General features: G+C 45.3%; 1 protein-coding gene across 1 annotated transcript in view; it reads right to left on the minus strand.

The window, feature by feature from the left end:
- Positions 1-5426: 5426 nt before the first annotated feature.
- The window catches only part of RBL1 (RB transcriptional corepressor like 1), a 60691-nt gene continuing 47529 nt past the window's right edge, over positions 5427-18588 (minus strand). Inside the window, exons 8-13 of the mRNA XM_068263488.1 lie at positions 17633-17819; positions 14968-15134; positions 9806-9918; positions 8859-8962; positions 5696-5833; positions 5427-5603 (exon numbers count right to left, since the gene is read on the minus strand). Coding sequence (XP_068119589.1) covers positions 5427-5603; positions 5696-5833; positions 8859-8962; positions 9806-9918; positions 14968-15134; positions 17633-17819 — 886 coding nt within the window. The remainder of the gene's footprint in view (positions 5604-5695; positions 5834-8858; positions 8963-9805; positions 9919-14967; positions 15135-17632; positions 17820-18588) is intronic.

The raw sequence follows: 18588 nt of genomic DNA on the forward strand, positions 1-18588 counted from the left end.
GTTGAGGAGTCCGAACAATTTAGGGTACCTGGAGTCGGAGTTGGAGATCGTGGTTTCATAAACTGAGGAATCGGATGATTATTTTACCCAATCCACAGCCCTGGTAAGTATTAGACAATCAGGGCTGTGGAGTCAGTATAAAAATCATCCGACTCCTCAGTTTAGGAAACCTCCAACTCCGACTCCAGGTACCCAAAAGACACCTTGACTCCAACTCATTAGTCTGTTTAAAAACCTTGCTTGAATAAGAACCTTAACTTATGAAAACACTCCTTTTTGTCTGGGCTTTACATCTGGAAGTAGTAAGATACCTCGTTCTTGTATTTATCAATTTTTATTTTTCATTTCCAAGAATACCACAGCCCACAGGCTGTGGTAAAATAAAGGCTGCTAGGCGTAGGGAGAAAAAAAGAACATACTCACCGCTTCCCCAGAGGAGGAGTAAGTTGGGATGGACGGGGGAAGCGGGCACTTTGTTATTGATAGTGCCTGCTTCCCCTCTATCCCAACTTACTCCCCCTCCGCTCTCTCCAAATCGTAGCTCCCAGCGCAACTCCAGCTAGCATGTCACGCGAGCTTTATTAGTGGAGCGCACACGCTGGGAAGGGAGGAGGCGGGGGAGTGTCTGTTCTTCTGCCATCATGATGCGACGGCAGAAGGGAAGATTATAGGACATACTGCGCATGCGCAGCACAGTATGTCAGGGGTCAGGAGAGTCGGCCCGGTACCGGCAGCTGTGGGAACCGAGCGGGGGTCGACGGCAGGGAGCGAGGGAAGCGGTGAGTATGTCCTTTTTTCTCCCTACGCATAGCCGCCTTTATTTTACCACAGCCTGTGGGCTCCTTTAAGGATACCTCGTAAACATTTTCAGGTGCCTCCACCTACTTGTTGCCTATCGCAACTCCTCGGAGGTGTCCATCCCACTGGTGTGATCCACAGCTAGTAAGGACCCTAGGTGTGCAACCACGCAGTTCTGGCAGGACCTGGAATACCGAGTGGGGAGAGTAATTTCCCCAGCAGGCAATATACAGTGGTTGCGCGTTCTGCAACTTACTTTTGTGAGCATAATTACTGCTGTACTTTTTAGAAATACCCAATATCTTAGGATTGGCTCCTGGTATCACCATTTGGCTCCTGGTCTTTCTTGTCACACAGGCAAGTGCGATTCCCCTACAAAGACAGTTTCTGCAACTGCCAAAATAGTGTGCGAAGAGTAGGGAGGTCTGCCAGCATTTTTGTATAGATCCTTTCTAGGGAGTGCTTTTCTAAAGCAAAAAGGTAATACTGAGAATCGCGTAGGAGGAGATTGACTAGTCTATAGTAGGTAGTAAAAAGCGGACAGATTTTAAAGTGACAAATGCACTATAAATTACTGTTTTCCTATCCTGCTAAGTTTAAAGTCTCCCCAGACTCATTTACTTAGTAGCCTTTTGCAGTAAAATGGCTTAAAAACAACTTTACCACAAAGCTATAGTGTGAAAGACAAGACAAAACAAATAACATTTATATCGCGCTTTTCTCCTGGCAGACTCAAAGCGCCAAAGCTGCAGCCACTAGGCTCTATAGGCAGTAGCAGTGTTAGGGAGACTTGCCGAAGGTCTCCTACTGAATAGGTGCTGGCTTACTGAACAGGCAGAGTCGAGATTCGAACCCTGGTCTCCTGTGTCAGAGGCAGAGCCCTTAACCATTACACCATCCAGCCACCATCCAGAAAGGGTCCAATCTCCAGAAGGCAGAGCAAATCTAGTGCTGTATCTTCCAATGAAGAACAGAACAAAAGTCATTAAAGGAATACTATCGATTCACATATTTTTTTCAATTGACACAGGAATTGTTTGGGAAGTGCTGCTAAGTACTGGTGTATACATTTTAGTAGCAACTTCTTTGTTTACGGTTATCAAAATACATTCAAACTTTACTGACAACTTAAAGGCTGACTGAGCCATGAGGAGAGGGGAAATTTCCCTCACACTTGATCAGTTAACTCTATGTGTAGCTCTGTGTGTGACAGAGAAGAGAGCTCCCAACAGCTGCAGCTCCTGTGTCCTGTGTTTCTGACTGACCTGTCTGAAGAGAGCAGAGGAAATGTAACTAAATGTCACAGCTTTTTCATACTGTTTTTGCTTTCAGAGTTTGATATGTTTGATATTTGCTTTCTGTAGTCTGATATGCAACTCTGGCTGTGCATTGAAGCAAACACCCCTTCTGCAATTGATTTGTCCCAATATAGCTAAATCCTACCCTCAATAAATAACAGCTTTTGCCTCTGATATTTAACATGAAAAGTAGGAAAATGTCACTTTAGAACACTTGGGTATCGATAGTATTCTTTTAACCTAAAACTCACCTGAAGGGGGACGTATTTTTCAATGTATTTATTAAATGTTTCCGCTGAGTTACCTTTTCAAATTCACTCAAATTTTCTCATGACTATTATTTGAAAGTTAGTAATTTTAAACCAAAAAAAAAAAAAAAACTTGCCCCTTCTCTAACAGAAACCTGCCGCTCCCCCCCACCCAAATATACTCCATAACTAATGAATGGTTCAGGCCAAACCTACCAATAACGTATTGAAGGCCATCTTGCTACTGTACCCCTAATGTATGTAGTGTGCCTCCTAGATGATGACTATATGTCACTATGGGTGACCACTGTATACATGATAATGATGTGTCCGTTTATGCAATATCCTGCACTGTACTTGATAATATTCATTACACCTGTGTTTTTCTTTCCTGTTTGGTTTATTAAATATAGTTTTTTTTTTTTTTAACAAGGGCAGTGGACGGAAGGCTACCATAGCCAAAAAAAAGAGAATCCTAATGAACCATTTTGATGTCCAACTCCAGGCAAGTTTCTTTGCTGGGTAACTACGGAACCACAGACTTCCATAGCTACAGCATGGAACCACGTCAGACAGTATAGTCTATACCCGCCCCTTGCAGTCTGAATGAGAAGGTAATCCAGAGCTCAGCAAGTGTCTCACTCACAGAGCCTGCTTTCTATTCACTCATTCCTGAGGTTGCATGTATCATGACCAGAACTTAAAAGTGTAACTGTCGGGCATAAAATCAATTTTTTATTTTTATCTGGTAAACAAGCAATAAGGATGCTAACCAGGCAATCCAAAAGTTAAAGGGACACTTAAGCCAGGAAAACAAAATGAGTTTTACTCACCTGGGGCTTCTACCAGCCCCCTGCAGCAGTCCTGTGCCCTCGCAACTACTCACTAATCCTCTGGTCCCCCACTGCCAGCTTGTTTCGTGCCAACAGGCCCGGCCATGCGTAGCTTTTGTCCGCATTCCCGAATGTAATTATCGCGGTGGCGGGCCGCAATGCATACAAAAATACGCGTTGCCGAATATCTATGCGTTGGCAACGCGTATCTTTGTACGCATTTACGGCCCGCAATAGCGCTAATTACAGACGGCAATGCGGACAAAGCTACGCGTGGCCAGTCCTGTCGGCAAAAATGAAACTAGCTGGCAGCGGGGGACCAGGGGATTAGTGAGTCGCTGCGAGGGCACAGGACTGCTGCAGGGGGCTGGTAGAAGCCCCAGGTAGGTAAAACTCATTTTTTTCTGGCTTAAGTGTCCCTTTAAACATCACTATTATCTTGTTGATAAATGATCATTCCCCAGTTTGCCCGACTCTTATTTGGTACATTGCCGCACCATGGAAGTTGCAGGGCATACTGGGATGTTTTTTTTTTGGTTTTTTTTTTGCTTCTTTACTTTCCTCTCAGACTTAACTAATGCAGCTTGATTGGCTGAAGCCTCTTTCTTCCGTTTTCCCCTACCACACCTCTGATCCTCTCTGATTGGCCAGTATTTCTCATGCTGAGACAATGCACTTTCTATTGCAGAGCTGGGTGGGAGTTCCTGAAGACTGGTAGGAGGGCGGGCAATGCATACACAATCAGGAAGATGAGAGTAAGGGAGGAAATGGCATCAGGATTGGTTTCCAAGATAGAAACAGTTAAAATTGAGAATTCCAAGAAGGATTTTCTCTTTTTTTTTTTTTTTACTATAGAATCACTATTATTTACTATAGAATCACTAAAATCTAAACCTGGACAGTACAATACATATGTTATGTAAGTAGAGCAAGTATTTATCTACTTATATAAGTGGGGACTTTTTCTGAGATCGTATGGTTGACAGCTCCTCTTTAAAACTGGATTTATAGCTGTGGAAGCTTTATTTAAACCATAAAGTAGGCCTTGTTTGATAAAAAATCACGCACCAAGACACTCTGGCCCAGTGATCTGCAAACTTGGCTCTCCAGCTGTTAGTCCCACAATGCATTGCAGGAGTCTGACAGCCACAATCATGATTCATAAAGGCAAATGCATTGTGGGACTTGTAGTTCCTTAACAGCTGGAGAGCAGAGTTTGCAGATCACTGCTCTGGTCCATATGCAATTAACCTTCTCCTGAGTTTTCTCCAGGAGATCATTTTTTTATATTCCCTTTTAAATAACTTTTCAACGCTAAAAATATACCACGAATCAAACAAAAAAGTACAGTCAAAATTATTTTGAGTATTTTCTTGCTTGCTGGGGAAGTGTGAAAATATCACCTAGGAGAAACATTAACCGCACATGAGCCTTTGTGTTTTTATCAAATTGTATGGGACTTTCTGTTATATGTGATTGTCACAACATGTGAATATTGCCAATTAAAAGGTACTCTATTATAGAATTGTATACTTTTTTTTGTCCCCAAAAAATCCACAATTTGTAGATTTCTGTTCTAGCATTGTTATGCTGAAGGTGGACTACAGCTTTGTATTACGTGACACAACGTACCATTTAGGAATGCAGTCTACTAAGCTAGATGGTATATTAAAACCTTAACCTGGAGTTGGGATTACATTGTTCCTGCATGCAGAACTGCACCAGATGTGACAGCCCATGTTAACCAATGGGCTGGGCCACATTTGAAGCTAATTTTTAGATAATTCCCTACAAAGAGGGAAGGTTCTGCATACGTATAAAGCCTTCCCAGTCCTCAAATCTGTCCAATCGTTCCTGAGTCGTCCCCTGTTGAAGTTATGTGACCAGCTGGGTTTTTGGTACAAATCAGGCAGCCTTCAGTAGTACTGGCCTCCCAAGCGCAAATAGCTGAAGAGCTATTTAACTTAGAAAGTCTAAATACTTCGATCGGACGCAGGAACAATGGGACTGACAGGATCGAGAAGGCTCTATGGTGTCTAGAGCCTTCTCTCTACTTATGTGTGGTTACTGCATGGGGAGGGGGGAAAACTTCCACATGGTGTGCAAAACAGTAGTTTGGCCAGCAATTCCCATTGTAGTCAGTCAGCTGACGCATGCGGAAAATGCACATTTTAAAGTAAAGCATAGTCTTATGGATCCACCCTAAAGACATTTACCCTAAATTTATAACGAGCTGCATAAGAAACATTTCACACAACACCTACTTCCTCACAGGTTGGGACAGTCTCTGCAGCCTTTAGCAGCTCCCACAGAACGGAATCACTCGCCCAGGCCCGGCTCTCCAGTATCTGCTCCTCTATACTGTTCAGGTGCTTCACCATGTCCCTCGAGAGTCCATCTTCCGAGCGGATAAACACTTCAATAACCTGAGTATTCAAAACATTCACACTGGGAATGACGACACAGGAAACCAAAGCTCCAACACAACTTTGTTCAATTATAAAGTTTTTATCTTTACCTTGTAGAAGTAGAAGGGACTCAAGTTCAGGGCTTCAATGGTCCAAGGAAAAATACGAGGAGAACTGTATGCAAAAAGGACAATTTCCAGGCAGCACGCCACCAGTGACTGGTGGAAGATTTCCTGTTCCAACAGAGCCTGAAACACAGAACACCAAAAACTGAAAAACTAAGCTAAAAAGAAACAGCAATTAACTTCACAAAGTCCACTGTGTTCTCCTACAGATACTAATGCAAATATTTTCCTGCAGGCTAAAAATTTATACATAACTCCATCTGATTCTACATAGTATTCCCTCCCAATCCCAAAACCTAGCTCCATCCCCCTGGTGCTACATACTATTTCTACCATGCAAAAAACCTTGCATGACTCTCTGGTGCTAATCACCCAAACCTAGCATCACCTCTCTTGTGCTCCACACTGGTCTCTCTTTTTCCCAAAATAACACGGTATAACACCCAGCACTATTTATTTAAAGGGAAGGTTAAGGGAGGGTAGGTAAAAAATAAAAATCAATTTCCACTTACCTGGGGCTTCCTCCAGCCCGTGGCAGGCAGGAGGTGCCCTCGCCGCCGCTCCGCAGGCTCCCGGTGGTCTCCGGTGGCCAACCCGACCTGGCCAGGCCGGCTGCCAGGTCGGGCTCTTCTGCGCTCCAAGGCCCGGAACTTCTGCGTCCCACGCCGGCGCGCTGACGTCATCGGACGTCCCCCGGGCTCTACTGCGCATGTGCAGTAGTTCTGCGCCTGCGCAGTAGAGCCCGGAGGACGTCCGATGACGTCAGAGCGCCGGCGTGGGACGCAGAAGTTCCGGGCCTTGGAGCGCAGAAGTTCCGGGCCTTGGAGCGCAGAGGAGCCCGACCTGGCAGCCGGCCTGGCCAGGTCGGGTCGGCCACCGGAGACCACCGGGAGCCTGCGGAGCGGCGGCGAGGGCACCTCCTGCCTGCCACGGGCTGGAGGAAGCCCCAGGTAAGTGGAAATTTATTTTTATTTTTTACCCACCCTCCCTGAACCTTCCCTTTAAAGCGGTATAAAACCCTGACACAATATTCAATAAGAACAGGTTTTCCTACTTTTTATATGCCATACAGTTATTATATTTGCATTTGTGCATAAGTATTATTATTCATTTAGAAATTACAAGTTCCCAAAAGTACAGTTTTTTTCTTTGAGAGCTGATTTTGCTTTTTTTTTCATAACTGGTTGTATTCATTATGTATTGAAGGCAGAAATGCTTTGAGTGTTTTTCTGTGTCTAGGAGCTCCTGCACAGTCAGAAAATGTGTCACATTCCTTCCTCACTTGATACAATTAAGTAAACACAAGATAACATTATCTACACTTTGGATGCGTCCAGCTTTCTCTGCACTGAACTCTCCAGCCCTTTTGCCCCTTTGAATGCAGTTCTAGAAAAAAAACAAAAAATGCTGCTTGTATATAATATGCTGTAAATCATTTTTTCTCCCATGTCCAAACATAAGCCTTCCAATGCTAAATACTGTTTCTTCCAACATATACCTTGCCTCTGGCAAGTTAGGTTTTCTGGAGGTAAAGTTTAACTTCAAAAACGTAAAACTGTACACATGCTAAATAAAAGTGGGGCGAGACAGCGAATAATGACCGCCTCAGCCGATAATCTGGCATGTGTCCAGCAGCCCACGACCTCGGGCAGTGATCCGCCAGGCGATCAACTCGGCAGAGTAACGGCCAATAGCGATGGTCTCGGCTCGCCCACTGTGTGACATCACATCGGTGCTGCTCCGTTGTCTCTCTGGTCCCCTGCACTGCAACAGAACCCATACTTAGCATGTAGACCAACTATGCGGCTGTACATCGCTGGCTCAGCAATGTTGTCCAAAGGATCAGATCCCAATCTCCGTCCAGTGACATCTATTGAGCATGTGTGCGGGCCTTTACCACTTGCCGATCGCGCGTCGGCAAAGTGGCAGCTGCAGGACCAGCGACGCAGTATTGCGCCGCCAGCTGCAGGCTGATTAATCAGGAAGCAGCCGCTCGCGCGAGCGGCTGTTTCCTGTCAATTCACGGCGGGGGGCTCCGTGAATAGCCTGCGGGCCCCCTGATCACGGCTCGCAGGCTAAATGTAAACACAAGCCGAAATAATCCGCTTTGTTTACATTGTACGGCGCTGCTGCGCAGCAGCGCCGTAAGGCAGATCGGCGATCCCCGGCCAATCAGCGGCCGGGGATCGCCGCCATGTGACAGGGGACAGCCTGTCACTGGCTGCACAGGACGGATAGCGTCCTGTGCAGCCCAGATCACCGGGGATGAGCAGATAGGAGAGGGAGGGGGGAATTTCGCCGCGGAGGGGGGCTTTGAGGTGCCCCCCCCCCCCGCAACATGCCAGACAGGAGGAGCGATCAGACCCCCCCTGCACATCATCCCCATAGGGGGGAAAAAAGGGGGGCGATCTGATCGCTCTGTGTGCCAGCTGATCTGTGCTGGGGGCTGCAGAACCCACCCAGCACAGATCACAAAAAATAACGCTGGTCCTTAAGGGGGGGGGGGGGGTAAAGGGTGGGTCCTCAAGTGGTTAAAGTACTACTAAAGTGAGAAGAATATGGAGGCTGCTATATTTATTTCCTATTAAGCAGTACCAGTTGTCTGGCAGACCTGCTGATCCATTTGACTGCAGTAGTATCTCAATAACACCAGAACAAGTATTCAGCTAATCTCATCAAGTCTGACAATTATGATATCAGAAACGCCTGATCTGCTGCATGCTTGTTCAGGATCTATCGCTTAAAGTATTAGAGGCAGAGGATCAGCAAAACAGCCTGGCAGCTGGTATGCTTAAAAGAAAATAAATATGGCAACCTCCATATCCCTCTCACTTCAGTTGTCCTTCAACAGTAACCCCATTCAACAAATGCAGCTCAAGGCAAAGGAACACATCTGCAGGATTACGCAGCCTGACCACTGGGTGGCACATGGGCCTCTCTTGGTCCTTCTGCAGTGGTATTCAGAGTTTCATTCAATTCATGGGAGTGCTCTGAGTACTGGAAGGACCAGGCACTGGGATTCGCAATATAAGGTCAGTGGTTTTGCTGCTGGGATAGTTACTCTTTCAGGACGGCAGCCTCAATGCATCTCTCAGAACAAGGACTTAAATAGCACTGACGAATGGAAGATAGCAGAAATAAAACTCACAGTTAAGTCTTTCCCATGAAGTCGTTTAGTTTCTTGATCAACTATAGACTCCAGAACCTTGTAATATAAAATTTCTGCCAATTTCCAACGGGTAACTGCAAAGTCTGGAAAGAGAAATTTCAGAAGATGACTTCACATACTGCACTTGAGTATATATGTCCTGAGAAAAATATGTTGATCTGTCTTCTCTCCGTGAAACATTTACGAAAAACGTAAGGTTACTAATAGCTATACTAGCTAACACCTAAAGTTTCACAGGCTTTTCTGTAGTTTTTTTGTTCTCAAATCTCCAACTGTTCAAAACTTACCCGATGTAAAACTATTCTAATCTTTTGAATTCCCACATTTAAGATTTAACACTCCACAAAATAACTATGTTGTTCGCCATGCATTGGTCCGTGTCATCTCAGCCCAATATAAGAGAATATTGTCCGGCCATGTTCCAGCAATTCTCCATCTCTCAAGAATAACGGCTCTCCCTGCTGCCTACTAAACTCCCTGGCGGCATTAAACACTATTCCCTCTTTGAATTGTCGCAGTGCGGAAGGAGATGCAACTTGGAGCCCCGAATTACCGTTACCAAGGGCGCGCAGCATAACACTTATGACAGCACCCAGCGCCTCAATTAACTGCTTTGCCAGAATACAGCGGTTTTGAAGTGGTTGCTCCTCTGTGATTCATCATGGGAGATAATTGCAAACGCCTTCTGTTTTAAGATGGCAAATTTATATTTTGCATATCTTTTCTGGTGAGCAATCCCTTACAATATCCTAATGGTTTTGGATCACCGTGAGCTCTCTGGGCACTCTGTAATTATATTGAATTAAATCAACTCCAGACCCAACAGAACACACAGTAGTGTCTGCTCCACAAATGTATGTACAACACCAAATCAAGGCCTTACAATTAACTTTAAGCCCAGGCACAACTTCCTGATGAATCCTCACCAATGTGAGAGCCAGACTGATCCCCTGATGGTTGTGTGTACTGCAGGCAAAACTTCTGTCCAATCTCCTTTACAGTATTCTGTATATTCTCCATGGGGTTACGAGCGCACAGCCTGTGAAGAGAAACACTGGTCAGCTTCTGAAAGCATGTCATTAGGTTAGATTTCAGTTCAAGGAACCCAGGGGGAAAAAACACACACACACACACACACACACACTTTAAGTGGATGCAGTAATGGATCTAAACTGAACCTCTGCTGGGTTTTTATTGCTGTTGTGTGAATCCAGTTTTTATCAAGCCCTGACCAGGAATACTCTCACGAGTAATAACGAGTGCTTAAGCACTCAAATTCGTGATTTAAATGAGCTTTAATTAGCTCAGGTTTGCGGAAGGGAGTGAAGGGGTTATTTACTCATAAGTGTGTGTCCTCCCTGCGCTCCTAATAGCTTGCATGCGTCCTATTGGTCGCGTTGCAATCCTCACTGCTCGCACTTCCTCCAAGCCGGAAGAAGGTAGTGCGTGGTGGTGAGGCTAGCAACGCGACCAATAGGATGCGTGCAAGCTATCTGGAGCGCAGTTGTGGGTAAATAACCCTTTATGTCCCCGCCAAACACCTGAGCTAATTAACCACTTAACGACCGCCTAACGCCGATAGGCGTCGGCAGGTCGAAGTGGTGTTTCCATGGAAACGGCTCGGGCGGCCGTTCCATGTCAGTTCACGGGGTTGTCTCCGTGAACAGCCTGCGAGCCTCCGATCGCGGCTTGCAGGCCAATTGTAAACACGCGGGGAAGCAGTGCCGTAAAGGAGATCGGCGATCCCCGGCCTCTGAATGGCCGGGGATCGCCGGCATCTGATAGGCTGAAGCAGAGGCGGCGCAGGACGGATCGCCGTCCTGTGCCACCCAGAAAGAGGAGGGGAGGGAGGAAAAGAGAGGGAGGCTGGGAATCGCTGCGGAGGGGGGGCTTTGAGGAGCCCCCCGCTCGGCCACACAGAGCGGCGGCGATCAGACCCCCCTAGCAGGACATCCCCTAGTGGGGAAAAAAAGGGGGGGGGGGAAGGGAGTCTGATCGCCCTGCTGCTAATACGATCTGTGCTGGGGGCTGAAGAGCCCACGCAGCACAGCGCAGGAAAATATCCCCTGGTCGTCAAGTGGTTAAAGCTCATTTAAATCATGAATTTGAGTGCTTAAAGAGGAACTGTCGCGAAAATCTTAAAATTTAAAACACATACAAAGAAGAAGTACATTTCTCCCAGAGTAAAATGGGCCATACATTACTTTTCTGCCAATGTTGCTGTCACTTACAATAAGTATTAGAAATCTGACATTACCAACAGGTTTTGGGCTAGTCCATCTCTCCATAGGGGATTCTCAGCCTGGCCTTTGTTTTTTATAAAGACACTGCCTGAAAAAGATTTATACAAAGATGCTGACCAGCCTCCCTGCACACTATTTTGGCAGTTGGACGGAGCAACTGCCATTCACTAAGTACTTCTAAAAATAAAGAAAACCCTGAGAACCCCCCTATGAGAAGATGGGCTAGTCCAAAATCTGTCTGTAATGTCAGATTTCTACTACCTACTGTAAGTGACAGGAACATAGAAGAAAATTTATGGCTCATTTAATTTTGGGAGAAATGTACTTCTGGGAGAAATGTACTTCTTATTTGTATGTGTCTTAAATTTTAAGATTTTTGTGACAGTTCCTCTTTAACCCATTCAGGTTCCGTCGTTTTCACGTGAGAAATGTTCACCTCCCATTCATTAGCCTATAACTTTATCACTACTTATCACAATGCACTGATCTATATCTTGTTTTTTCCGCCACCAATTAGGCTTTCTTTGGGGGGTACATTTTGCTAAGAGCCACTTTACTGTAAATGCATTTTAACAGGAAGAATAAGAAAAAAATGGAAAAATTCATTATTTCTCAGTTTTCAGCCATTATAGTTTTAAAATAATACATGCCTCCATAATTAAAACTCGCGTATTGTATTTGTCCCGGTTATTACACCGTTAAAATTATGTCCCTATTACAATGTATGGCGACAATATTTTATTTGGAAATAAAGGTGCATTTTTTCCATTTTGCATCTATCACTATTTACAAGTTTAAAATAAAAAAATATATATAGAAATATTTCATCTTTACATTGATATTTAAAAAGTTTAGACCCTTAGGTAAATATTTACATGTTTTTTTTTTTTTTATTGTAATGGTTTTTTTTTTTATACTAAACATTTTATTTGGGTACTTTGGGGAGGGTGGGAGGTAAACAATAGATTTATAATGTAAATGTGTGTTAATTCTTTTTTTTTTTTTTTTTTTTTTTCAGGTGTAGTATTACTTTTTGGCCACAAGATGGCGGCCATGAGTTTGTTTACCTGACGTCACTCTAAGCGTAGCACCTGCTTAGAGTGACACATCGGGAAGGAAACGGCCAGAAAAGACGCAGCTTCCGAGAGAAGCTGTCGCTTTTTCAGCGGGGGAGAGGAATCAGTGATCGGGCTCCATAGCCCGATACATTGATTCCTTGGCTACCGAATCCGCGGCCGGGAGTGCGCGTGCACGATCGGCCGCAGGGGCGCGCGGTAGCGCGCATGGTTCCTGGACGTAGAAACTACGTCCAGGAACCAAAATAGGTTAAGAACTCGTTATTACTCGTGAGAGCATCCCTGGCCCTGACCAGACAGATGGCAAAAAACACAAAACATTTTTGTAGCATGGTGGAAAAAAAAACTAGAATCCCCTAATAGCTTCTATTGCTGTACCTCATTTTCTGTCACTGTGCCTACAGATTTCACATTAAAGTCACAAAGCTCCATGGAGGTGGTAGGAACAGGAAGTGAGGGAGAACAGGGACCAATCGCAAGACAGGCAGCAATGAAATACCACCAAACTGGTTTTCTACACTATCCAGAACTAATTCCTGGAATTGGATTTTTAAAGAGAATCTATTAAAAAAATAAAAATAAAAAACCCAAGCCCCTGGGCCTCGGAGTGAGAAGCCTCTGGATCCTAAAGAGGCTTCCCCCTCCCTCCTTAGTAGAGGGGGATCCAGTACTGGGACCCCCAAGGATCTCCTTGTAGGCTGCTTGTCATTGCGGCGGGTACCGGAGAATCGGCGGCGATCGGGATATGCACGCAGCTAGCAAAAGTGCTAGTTGCGTGCAATAAAAAAAAAAATTGTGAAAATCGGCCCAGCAGGGCCTGAGAAATCCTCCTGCAGGATAACCGCCAAAGAGGTTAAAGAGTACCAGCAATGGTACACTATCAATAATGTATACTTACCTGGGGCTTCCTACAGACCCATAATTATTGTGGCTTCTCTCACCGTCCTCTTCATCCCCTCCGTTCTGTCGGTACAACTCCCGGTAATGCAGTCAGTCGAGGGCTTCTGCGCGGCTCAGTTGCGCACGCACCCGTCGCGCTCCCATCCCCTGGAATGTCCTGAACCTGCGCAGCACTACTGCACAGGTGCAGAATGCTCCAGTGAGTAGAAGCGTGATGAGGGGTGCGCGCGCAGCCCAGCCGCACATGTGCTGAAGCCAGCAACTGCCCAAATTACCAGGAGTCGTAGCAGCTGAATGGAGGGGCTGAAGAGGACGGCAAAGGACTCCGTGCTGCTCATGTGGCTGGAGGCAGCCCTGGGTAAGTATAAATTAGTAATAGTGAACATCTCAGGTTGACTTTTAAGTATTTAACCTAGTGACTAAGCACAGTATGGATTGATCTATGATCAATTAATCCCTTCAGCTCCAACCCTGGACACGTTAAAACAGAAATGCCACCTGCTTAGTCTGGCATTTAAGATCACAATGTTTTCCCCTGTACGCACCACTATGAACAGATCAGAGACGAGCGTATGCGCTTTGGGTCCCAAGGGAGAAAAGTGCATCCTTGTTGTATGACAGTACTCTCACTGCAATTGACACATGGAATAAAGGAGTTTGAGAGTTGTTAGGTTCTGGGCTGCGGTGTTATCAAATCAAAATAACATGCTCCACTCCCCTCTTGTCCATATCAGACACTCACCTCACTATATATCCCTACTGCTACTACTTACTATATTTAACAGTGTTCACAGACAGCATCTTCTCTCAGCAAGTTTCTTCCGCCTTGGACCTGAGTGAGTTTTGAGAATGCGGTGGTCTCAAAAAGTGCTTTGCTGATGAAAGTTCAGGTGACCCAAATCAGGGGATTGGCTAAATCGCAATCGGGGTCCTGCAGCATTTTTGGAGCGATTCTGCGCCAATACAAAACATAGGAGGGCTGCAAAATTGCTTTTGAATCAATTTTTTCATCGACTTTCGGGCGATTCTGGTTTTAAATGAATGTTTAATATACTTGCCGGGTCTCCCGATGCCCGGCTGGTAGCCCCGCCCCTCAGCACAAGAGCTCATCTGTGCTTCTCTAATTGGAGATAAAAAGGCACCTCGGACCTCTTGTGCTAGGGGGTGGGGCTACGTGCGGGAAATTAATCTCAGAAGGCCTGGTAAGTGTTTTAAACATTTTTTTCCTTAGGTATTTAAAAACTCCTCCCTGCAAATTAGAAGTGCTGTACAGCAGATCATACAGCCCCTCCAAACACAAGAAACATCATGCCGCAAATTGGCCACGGGGATCGCTGCACAAAGCTCATGTATGATTACAAGCGCAATAGCGATCCACTGTGGTCCCTGGCCTCAGGGTCGCTGCAACAGTATTAAATTCCTGCAGCTGTATTTTCCAAATTGGCTTTTACAGACCGCCTCTTCCAGTTTTTCACAAGGTAAGTTGTGCATTGCATCCATTCAAGTAGACATAAGCTTCTTACTGGAATGCAATGATTACGGGACACGTAGCCCGATATCTGCAGTTCTGCTTGTTTTGGTTGTCACACAGTCACCCCACCCCACACTTGCCCGTCCAGCAGTTGCATCAAGAGAGGAGAGACAACCAGTTGTACTGAAGTTCAAAGCACATTTGCCCCATGGGATGGGTATTGTGCACAGCACTTTGTTTCTATGCCATGCTAACATCCACTTATCCACCTGATTGCCTTTACAATTTGCCCTGTTTGGAGAGGGTCACCTGAAACCCAAAGTCAAACAGTGGTGGTTCCTCAAATCTGAGCTTTGCATAACACATCCCAGCCCTGCTGCCATAGTTACACAGCTTACCTGAAGACATTATTCAGCTGCTCGCTGGGGGCATTCCTGAGGCCGGTCACCATGCTCTGAAGCTTGGTCACACACTGTGTTGCGGATGAGACTGGAGTGATCACAGCCGTTTCCTCTTTCAGGTATCTTCTACCAGTCAGTGGTGTGGAAGGGGCAAAGGATCGCCTCTGTGGAGAGATGGAACCATCAGCCAGTCATTCTCTACATTATTTTAGCATCAACATAGTATAGTCCAAGGTCAATTTTGGGGATGAACCAGTGAACTTTTCAGCAAAGTTTTAGGAAAACATGCAAACTCAATGCAGATAGTGTTCTGGTCCACCATAGACCCCAGCCCTACAAGTCAAGAGAACTTCTATGTATGTATAAATCCATGCTTCAAGTACCACTGCTTTCATACAAGGGGCTTGATTCACAAAGCGGTGCTAACTGTTAGCACGCCTGTGAAAACCCCCTTAGCACGTCTAAACAAGCTTTTCGCGCATAAAACTTTACGCGCGCAAAACTTTATGCGCGTAAAACTTTATGCGCGTACTGCACAGAGCACAGGGCGCACCGCGCGAAGTGCCCATTAAAGCCTAGTAAAACTTTACGCGCGCAAAGTTAGCGCACGATCTGATTGAGAAATCCGGTGCTAACCTACTTAGCACCCTGGTTAGCGCGTCTAAAGACTTTAGACGTGCTAAGTAGGTTAGCACCGCTTTGTGAATCAAGCCCAATGTGGGCAGAGGTAAAGGTTTATGAATGAGGAAATGTTAGATTAGTGTGGCTGCATTCTTCTTCTGAAACCAGCTGGTCATTCTTGAGATATGACCACTTACTGATAAGCTGTGGCAAAGCAGAAACAAAATATCTTATCCCTGGCCAACTATAGTCTTCCTAACCTGAGACAAATGAGAACGGTTGACTTTTCCTTAGCTGGGGTTTCCTTCAGCCCCACATTGTCCTTCCAGTCCCCTCCATTGTGACGCTCTCAGCCTCGGTAAAGTTCATGACCAGCTCAGTCAGTCTCAGCACCTCCTTGATCGCATTTCTATGACCTGGAACGTTCTGTGCATGCTCAGTTACAAGTCTTAACTAACTGCACAAGCACATAACATTCTTGACTACTAAGTAAAAGGCAACTTTTTCATTAATTTCAGGTTTACTTTAACCACTTTGGTCCTTAACCACTTAAGGACCGGGGCTAGTTTCTGTGATCTGTGCTGCGTGGGCTCTCCAGCCCGCAGCACAGATCAGCTTTGAGGCAGGGCGATCAGACTTCCATCCCTTTTTTCCCCACTAGGGGAATTTCCTGCTGGGGGGGGGGGGTCTGATCGCCTCCGCTCTGTGTGGCCGAGCGAGGGGGTTGGGTTCCTCAAAGCCCCTGTCCACAGCGATCTTACGCCTCGCTCCCTTTCCCTCCCTCCAGTCCTTCCCCTGGGCGGCACAGGACGACGATGCGTCCTGCGCCGCCTCTGATAGGCTTCAGCCTATCAGATGCCGGCGATCCCCGGCCAAGCAGCGTCGTATGGATGTAGACACAGGGGATTTCTTCCCTGCGTGTTTACATTTAGCCTGAAAGCCGCGATCGGAGGCTCGCAGGCTGTTCACGGAGACACCCTCCGTGAACTGACATGGAGCGTTTCCATGGAAACCCACAAACGACCAGCCGCCACCTATCGGCGTTAGTTGGTTGTTATGTGGTTAAGGGGCTAGAGACTGCTAGTACCAAAAACCGGTACATTTGATGACACCCTGCACTGAATCAACGCTATCGCTGTTCATGGCGCAACTCACCCGCTCTGCCGTCTCTATAATGGCAAAGCTCTGTGAGCCAGTTAGGAGCCGATTTTATTGGCTCCTGACCCTGTGATCAATGTGAGCCAATGAGTTTGGCTCACAGTGAGGACAGGGTTAGAAGCCAATGAAATGGGCTCCTGACTGGCCCAGAGCTCTGCTGGCAAACCAACAGTAGGGCAAGTTGAGCTGCGGTGGAGAGATAGTGGCGACAGCACGTGGAAGGGGTGAATGAAATCTACGCCCTGGCAGGAATAATAGCTCCCAAACATGGTGCAGATTTAAATTACTGCCATCCGAAAGCCGTTAATAAACTTGATAAAGGAAAGCAGGGAAAAACACTTGCACAGTAAGAAGCAATATAGTGTTTATTAAATACTAAGATACAAGTTTTCACCTGGGAAAGAGCAGAGGAATTTGTTGTGAAGAGAGCAATAAAGCAACAGACATATGTTTCAATAATATGCATTAGGTTAATTATGTCTCAGTGCATGTCCCGGACGAACATTTGAACTGGGCATCCAAACTGCGCATGCCAAGTGAGAGGAAGTGCTTGTGCCCACCTTCTTTCCTTCAGGCAGGAGCGCTTCCGCTCACTGGGCATGTGCAAGTCAGAACTTGCACATGCCCAGTCACTAGGTGCTTCTGCACAGCCACTTCCAGCTAACAGCATTCAACTGCACTGGTACTGGAGTATTATAATTGGGCAGAATGGGATAGCAGAGGCTCTGAAGGCAACAAGCAGGACTAGCAGGTTCTCTAAGAAGTACTTTGCCCCTAAGCGTAGTTAGTGTAAAGGCTTTGTTTCACATCAGGTTTCCTTTAGGAGTTCCATAATTGTCTGAGCACAGATGATACAACAAGCACAAAGAGGACGTCACGTTACCTTCTCAAAAAGCTGATGCAAGCTGGACTCTGTGTGTTTCCTGGGTGTGCAGTTTCCTATTGGGAGATCAGCTAAATACTTCCTGGGAGTTCCAATCTCCTCTTCAGCATCAACTCCCAGAAACACGCGCTCATCAAAGTCCCCCACTGTGAGCACATACTCCTCGTACTCCCTGTTCAAAGACTTACTGCAAGGAGAATAAAACACAGCAGTGATTTATACAGCACTACAATGTTCCTGCAAAGTTTTACAGGAATCCGAAGTGAAAATAAACATAAGATAATGAATTGTATGTATAGTACAGCTAAGAAATAGAACATTAAGAGCAGAGATACAAGTCTCATTGTTTCCAGTACAGGAAGAGTTAAGAAACTTCAGTTATCTATGCAAAAGAGCTTCTCTGAGCTCTCTGACCTGACTTGGGTCAGGTACAGTGCGGTTTCCTGAAGCACATATCTCAACCTGTCTCTACCTGTTTGATTGTTTAACATTTTACTGCCAAGGAAGTTCAAAGGGTTATTAGCTCTGCTCTGTTTTATCATTTAAAATTAAGAGTGTAATTTGTTAACTGCAAATATTAGAGATGTAAAAAGATATATAAAAAATATAAATATCAATATAAATAGATATATATATATATATATATATATATATATATATATATATATATATATATATATATATATATATATATATATATATATATATATATATATATCAAAATTAAAATTATGAGACTTTTCTTTGCTACTAATGTTCTATTAATTATCCATACTACATATACAAATCATTATTTCATAAGTATTTTTTTTTTGCTTCAGTGTCAGTTTAACCAGTCACATCAGCTACTGTATTCTTCATGCAACAGGCCCTCAAAGACAACATGGGGGCTGTATGGACAAAAAGAAAAAGACACAGGGACACCGGGAGCCCTTGTGGTGTATTATCTCTGGGTA

This window comes from Hyperolius riggenbachi, chromosome 12 (genome assembly GCF_040937935.1).
Source record: "Hyperolius riggenbachi isolate aHypRig1 chromosome 12, aHypRig1.pri, whole genome shotgun sequence".
In the NCBI taxonomy this organism is placed as follows: Eukaryota; Metazoa; Chordata; class Amphibia; order Anura; family Hyperoliidae; genus Hyperolius; species Hyperolius riggenbachi.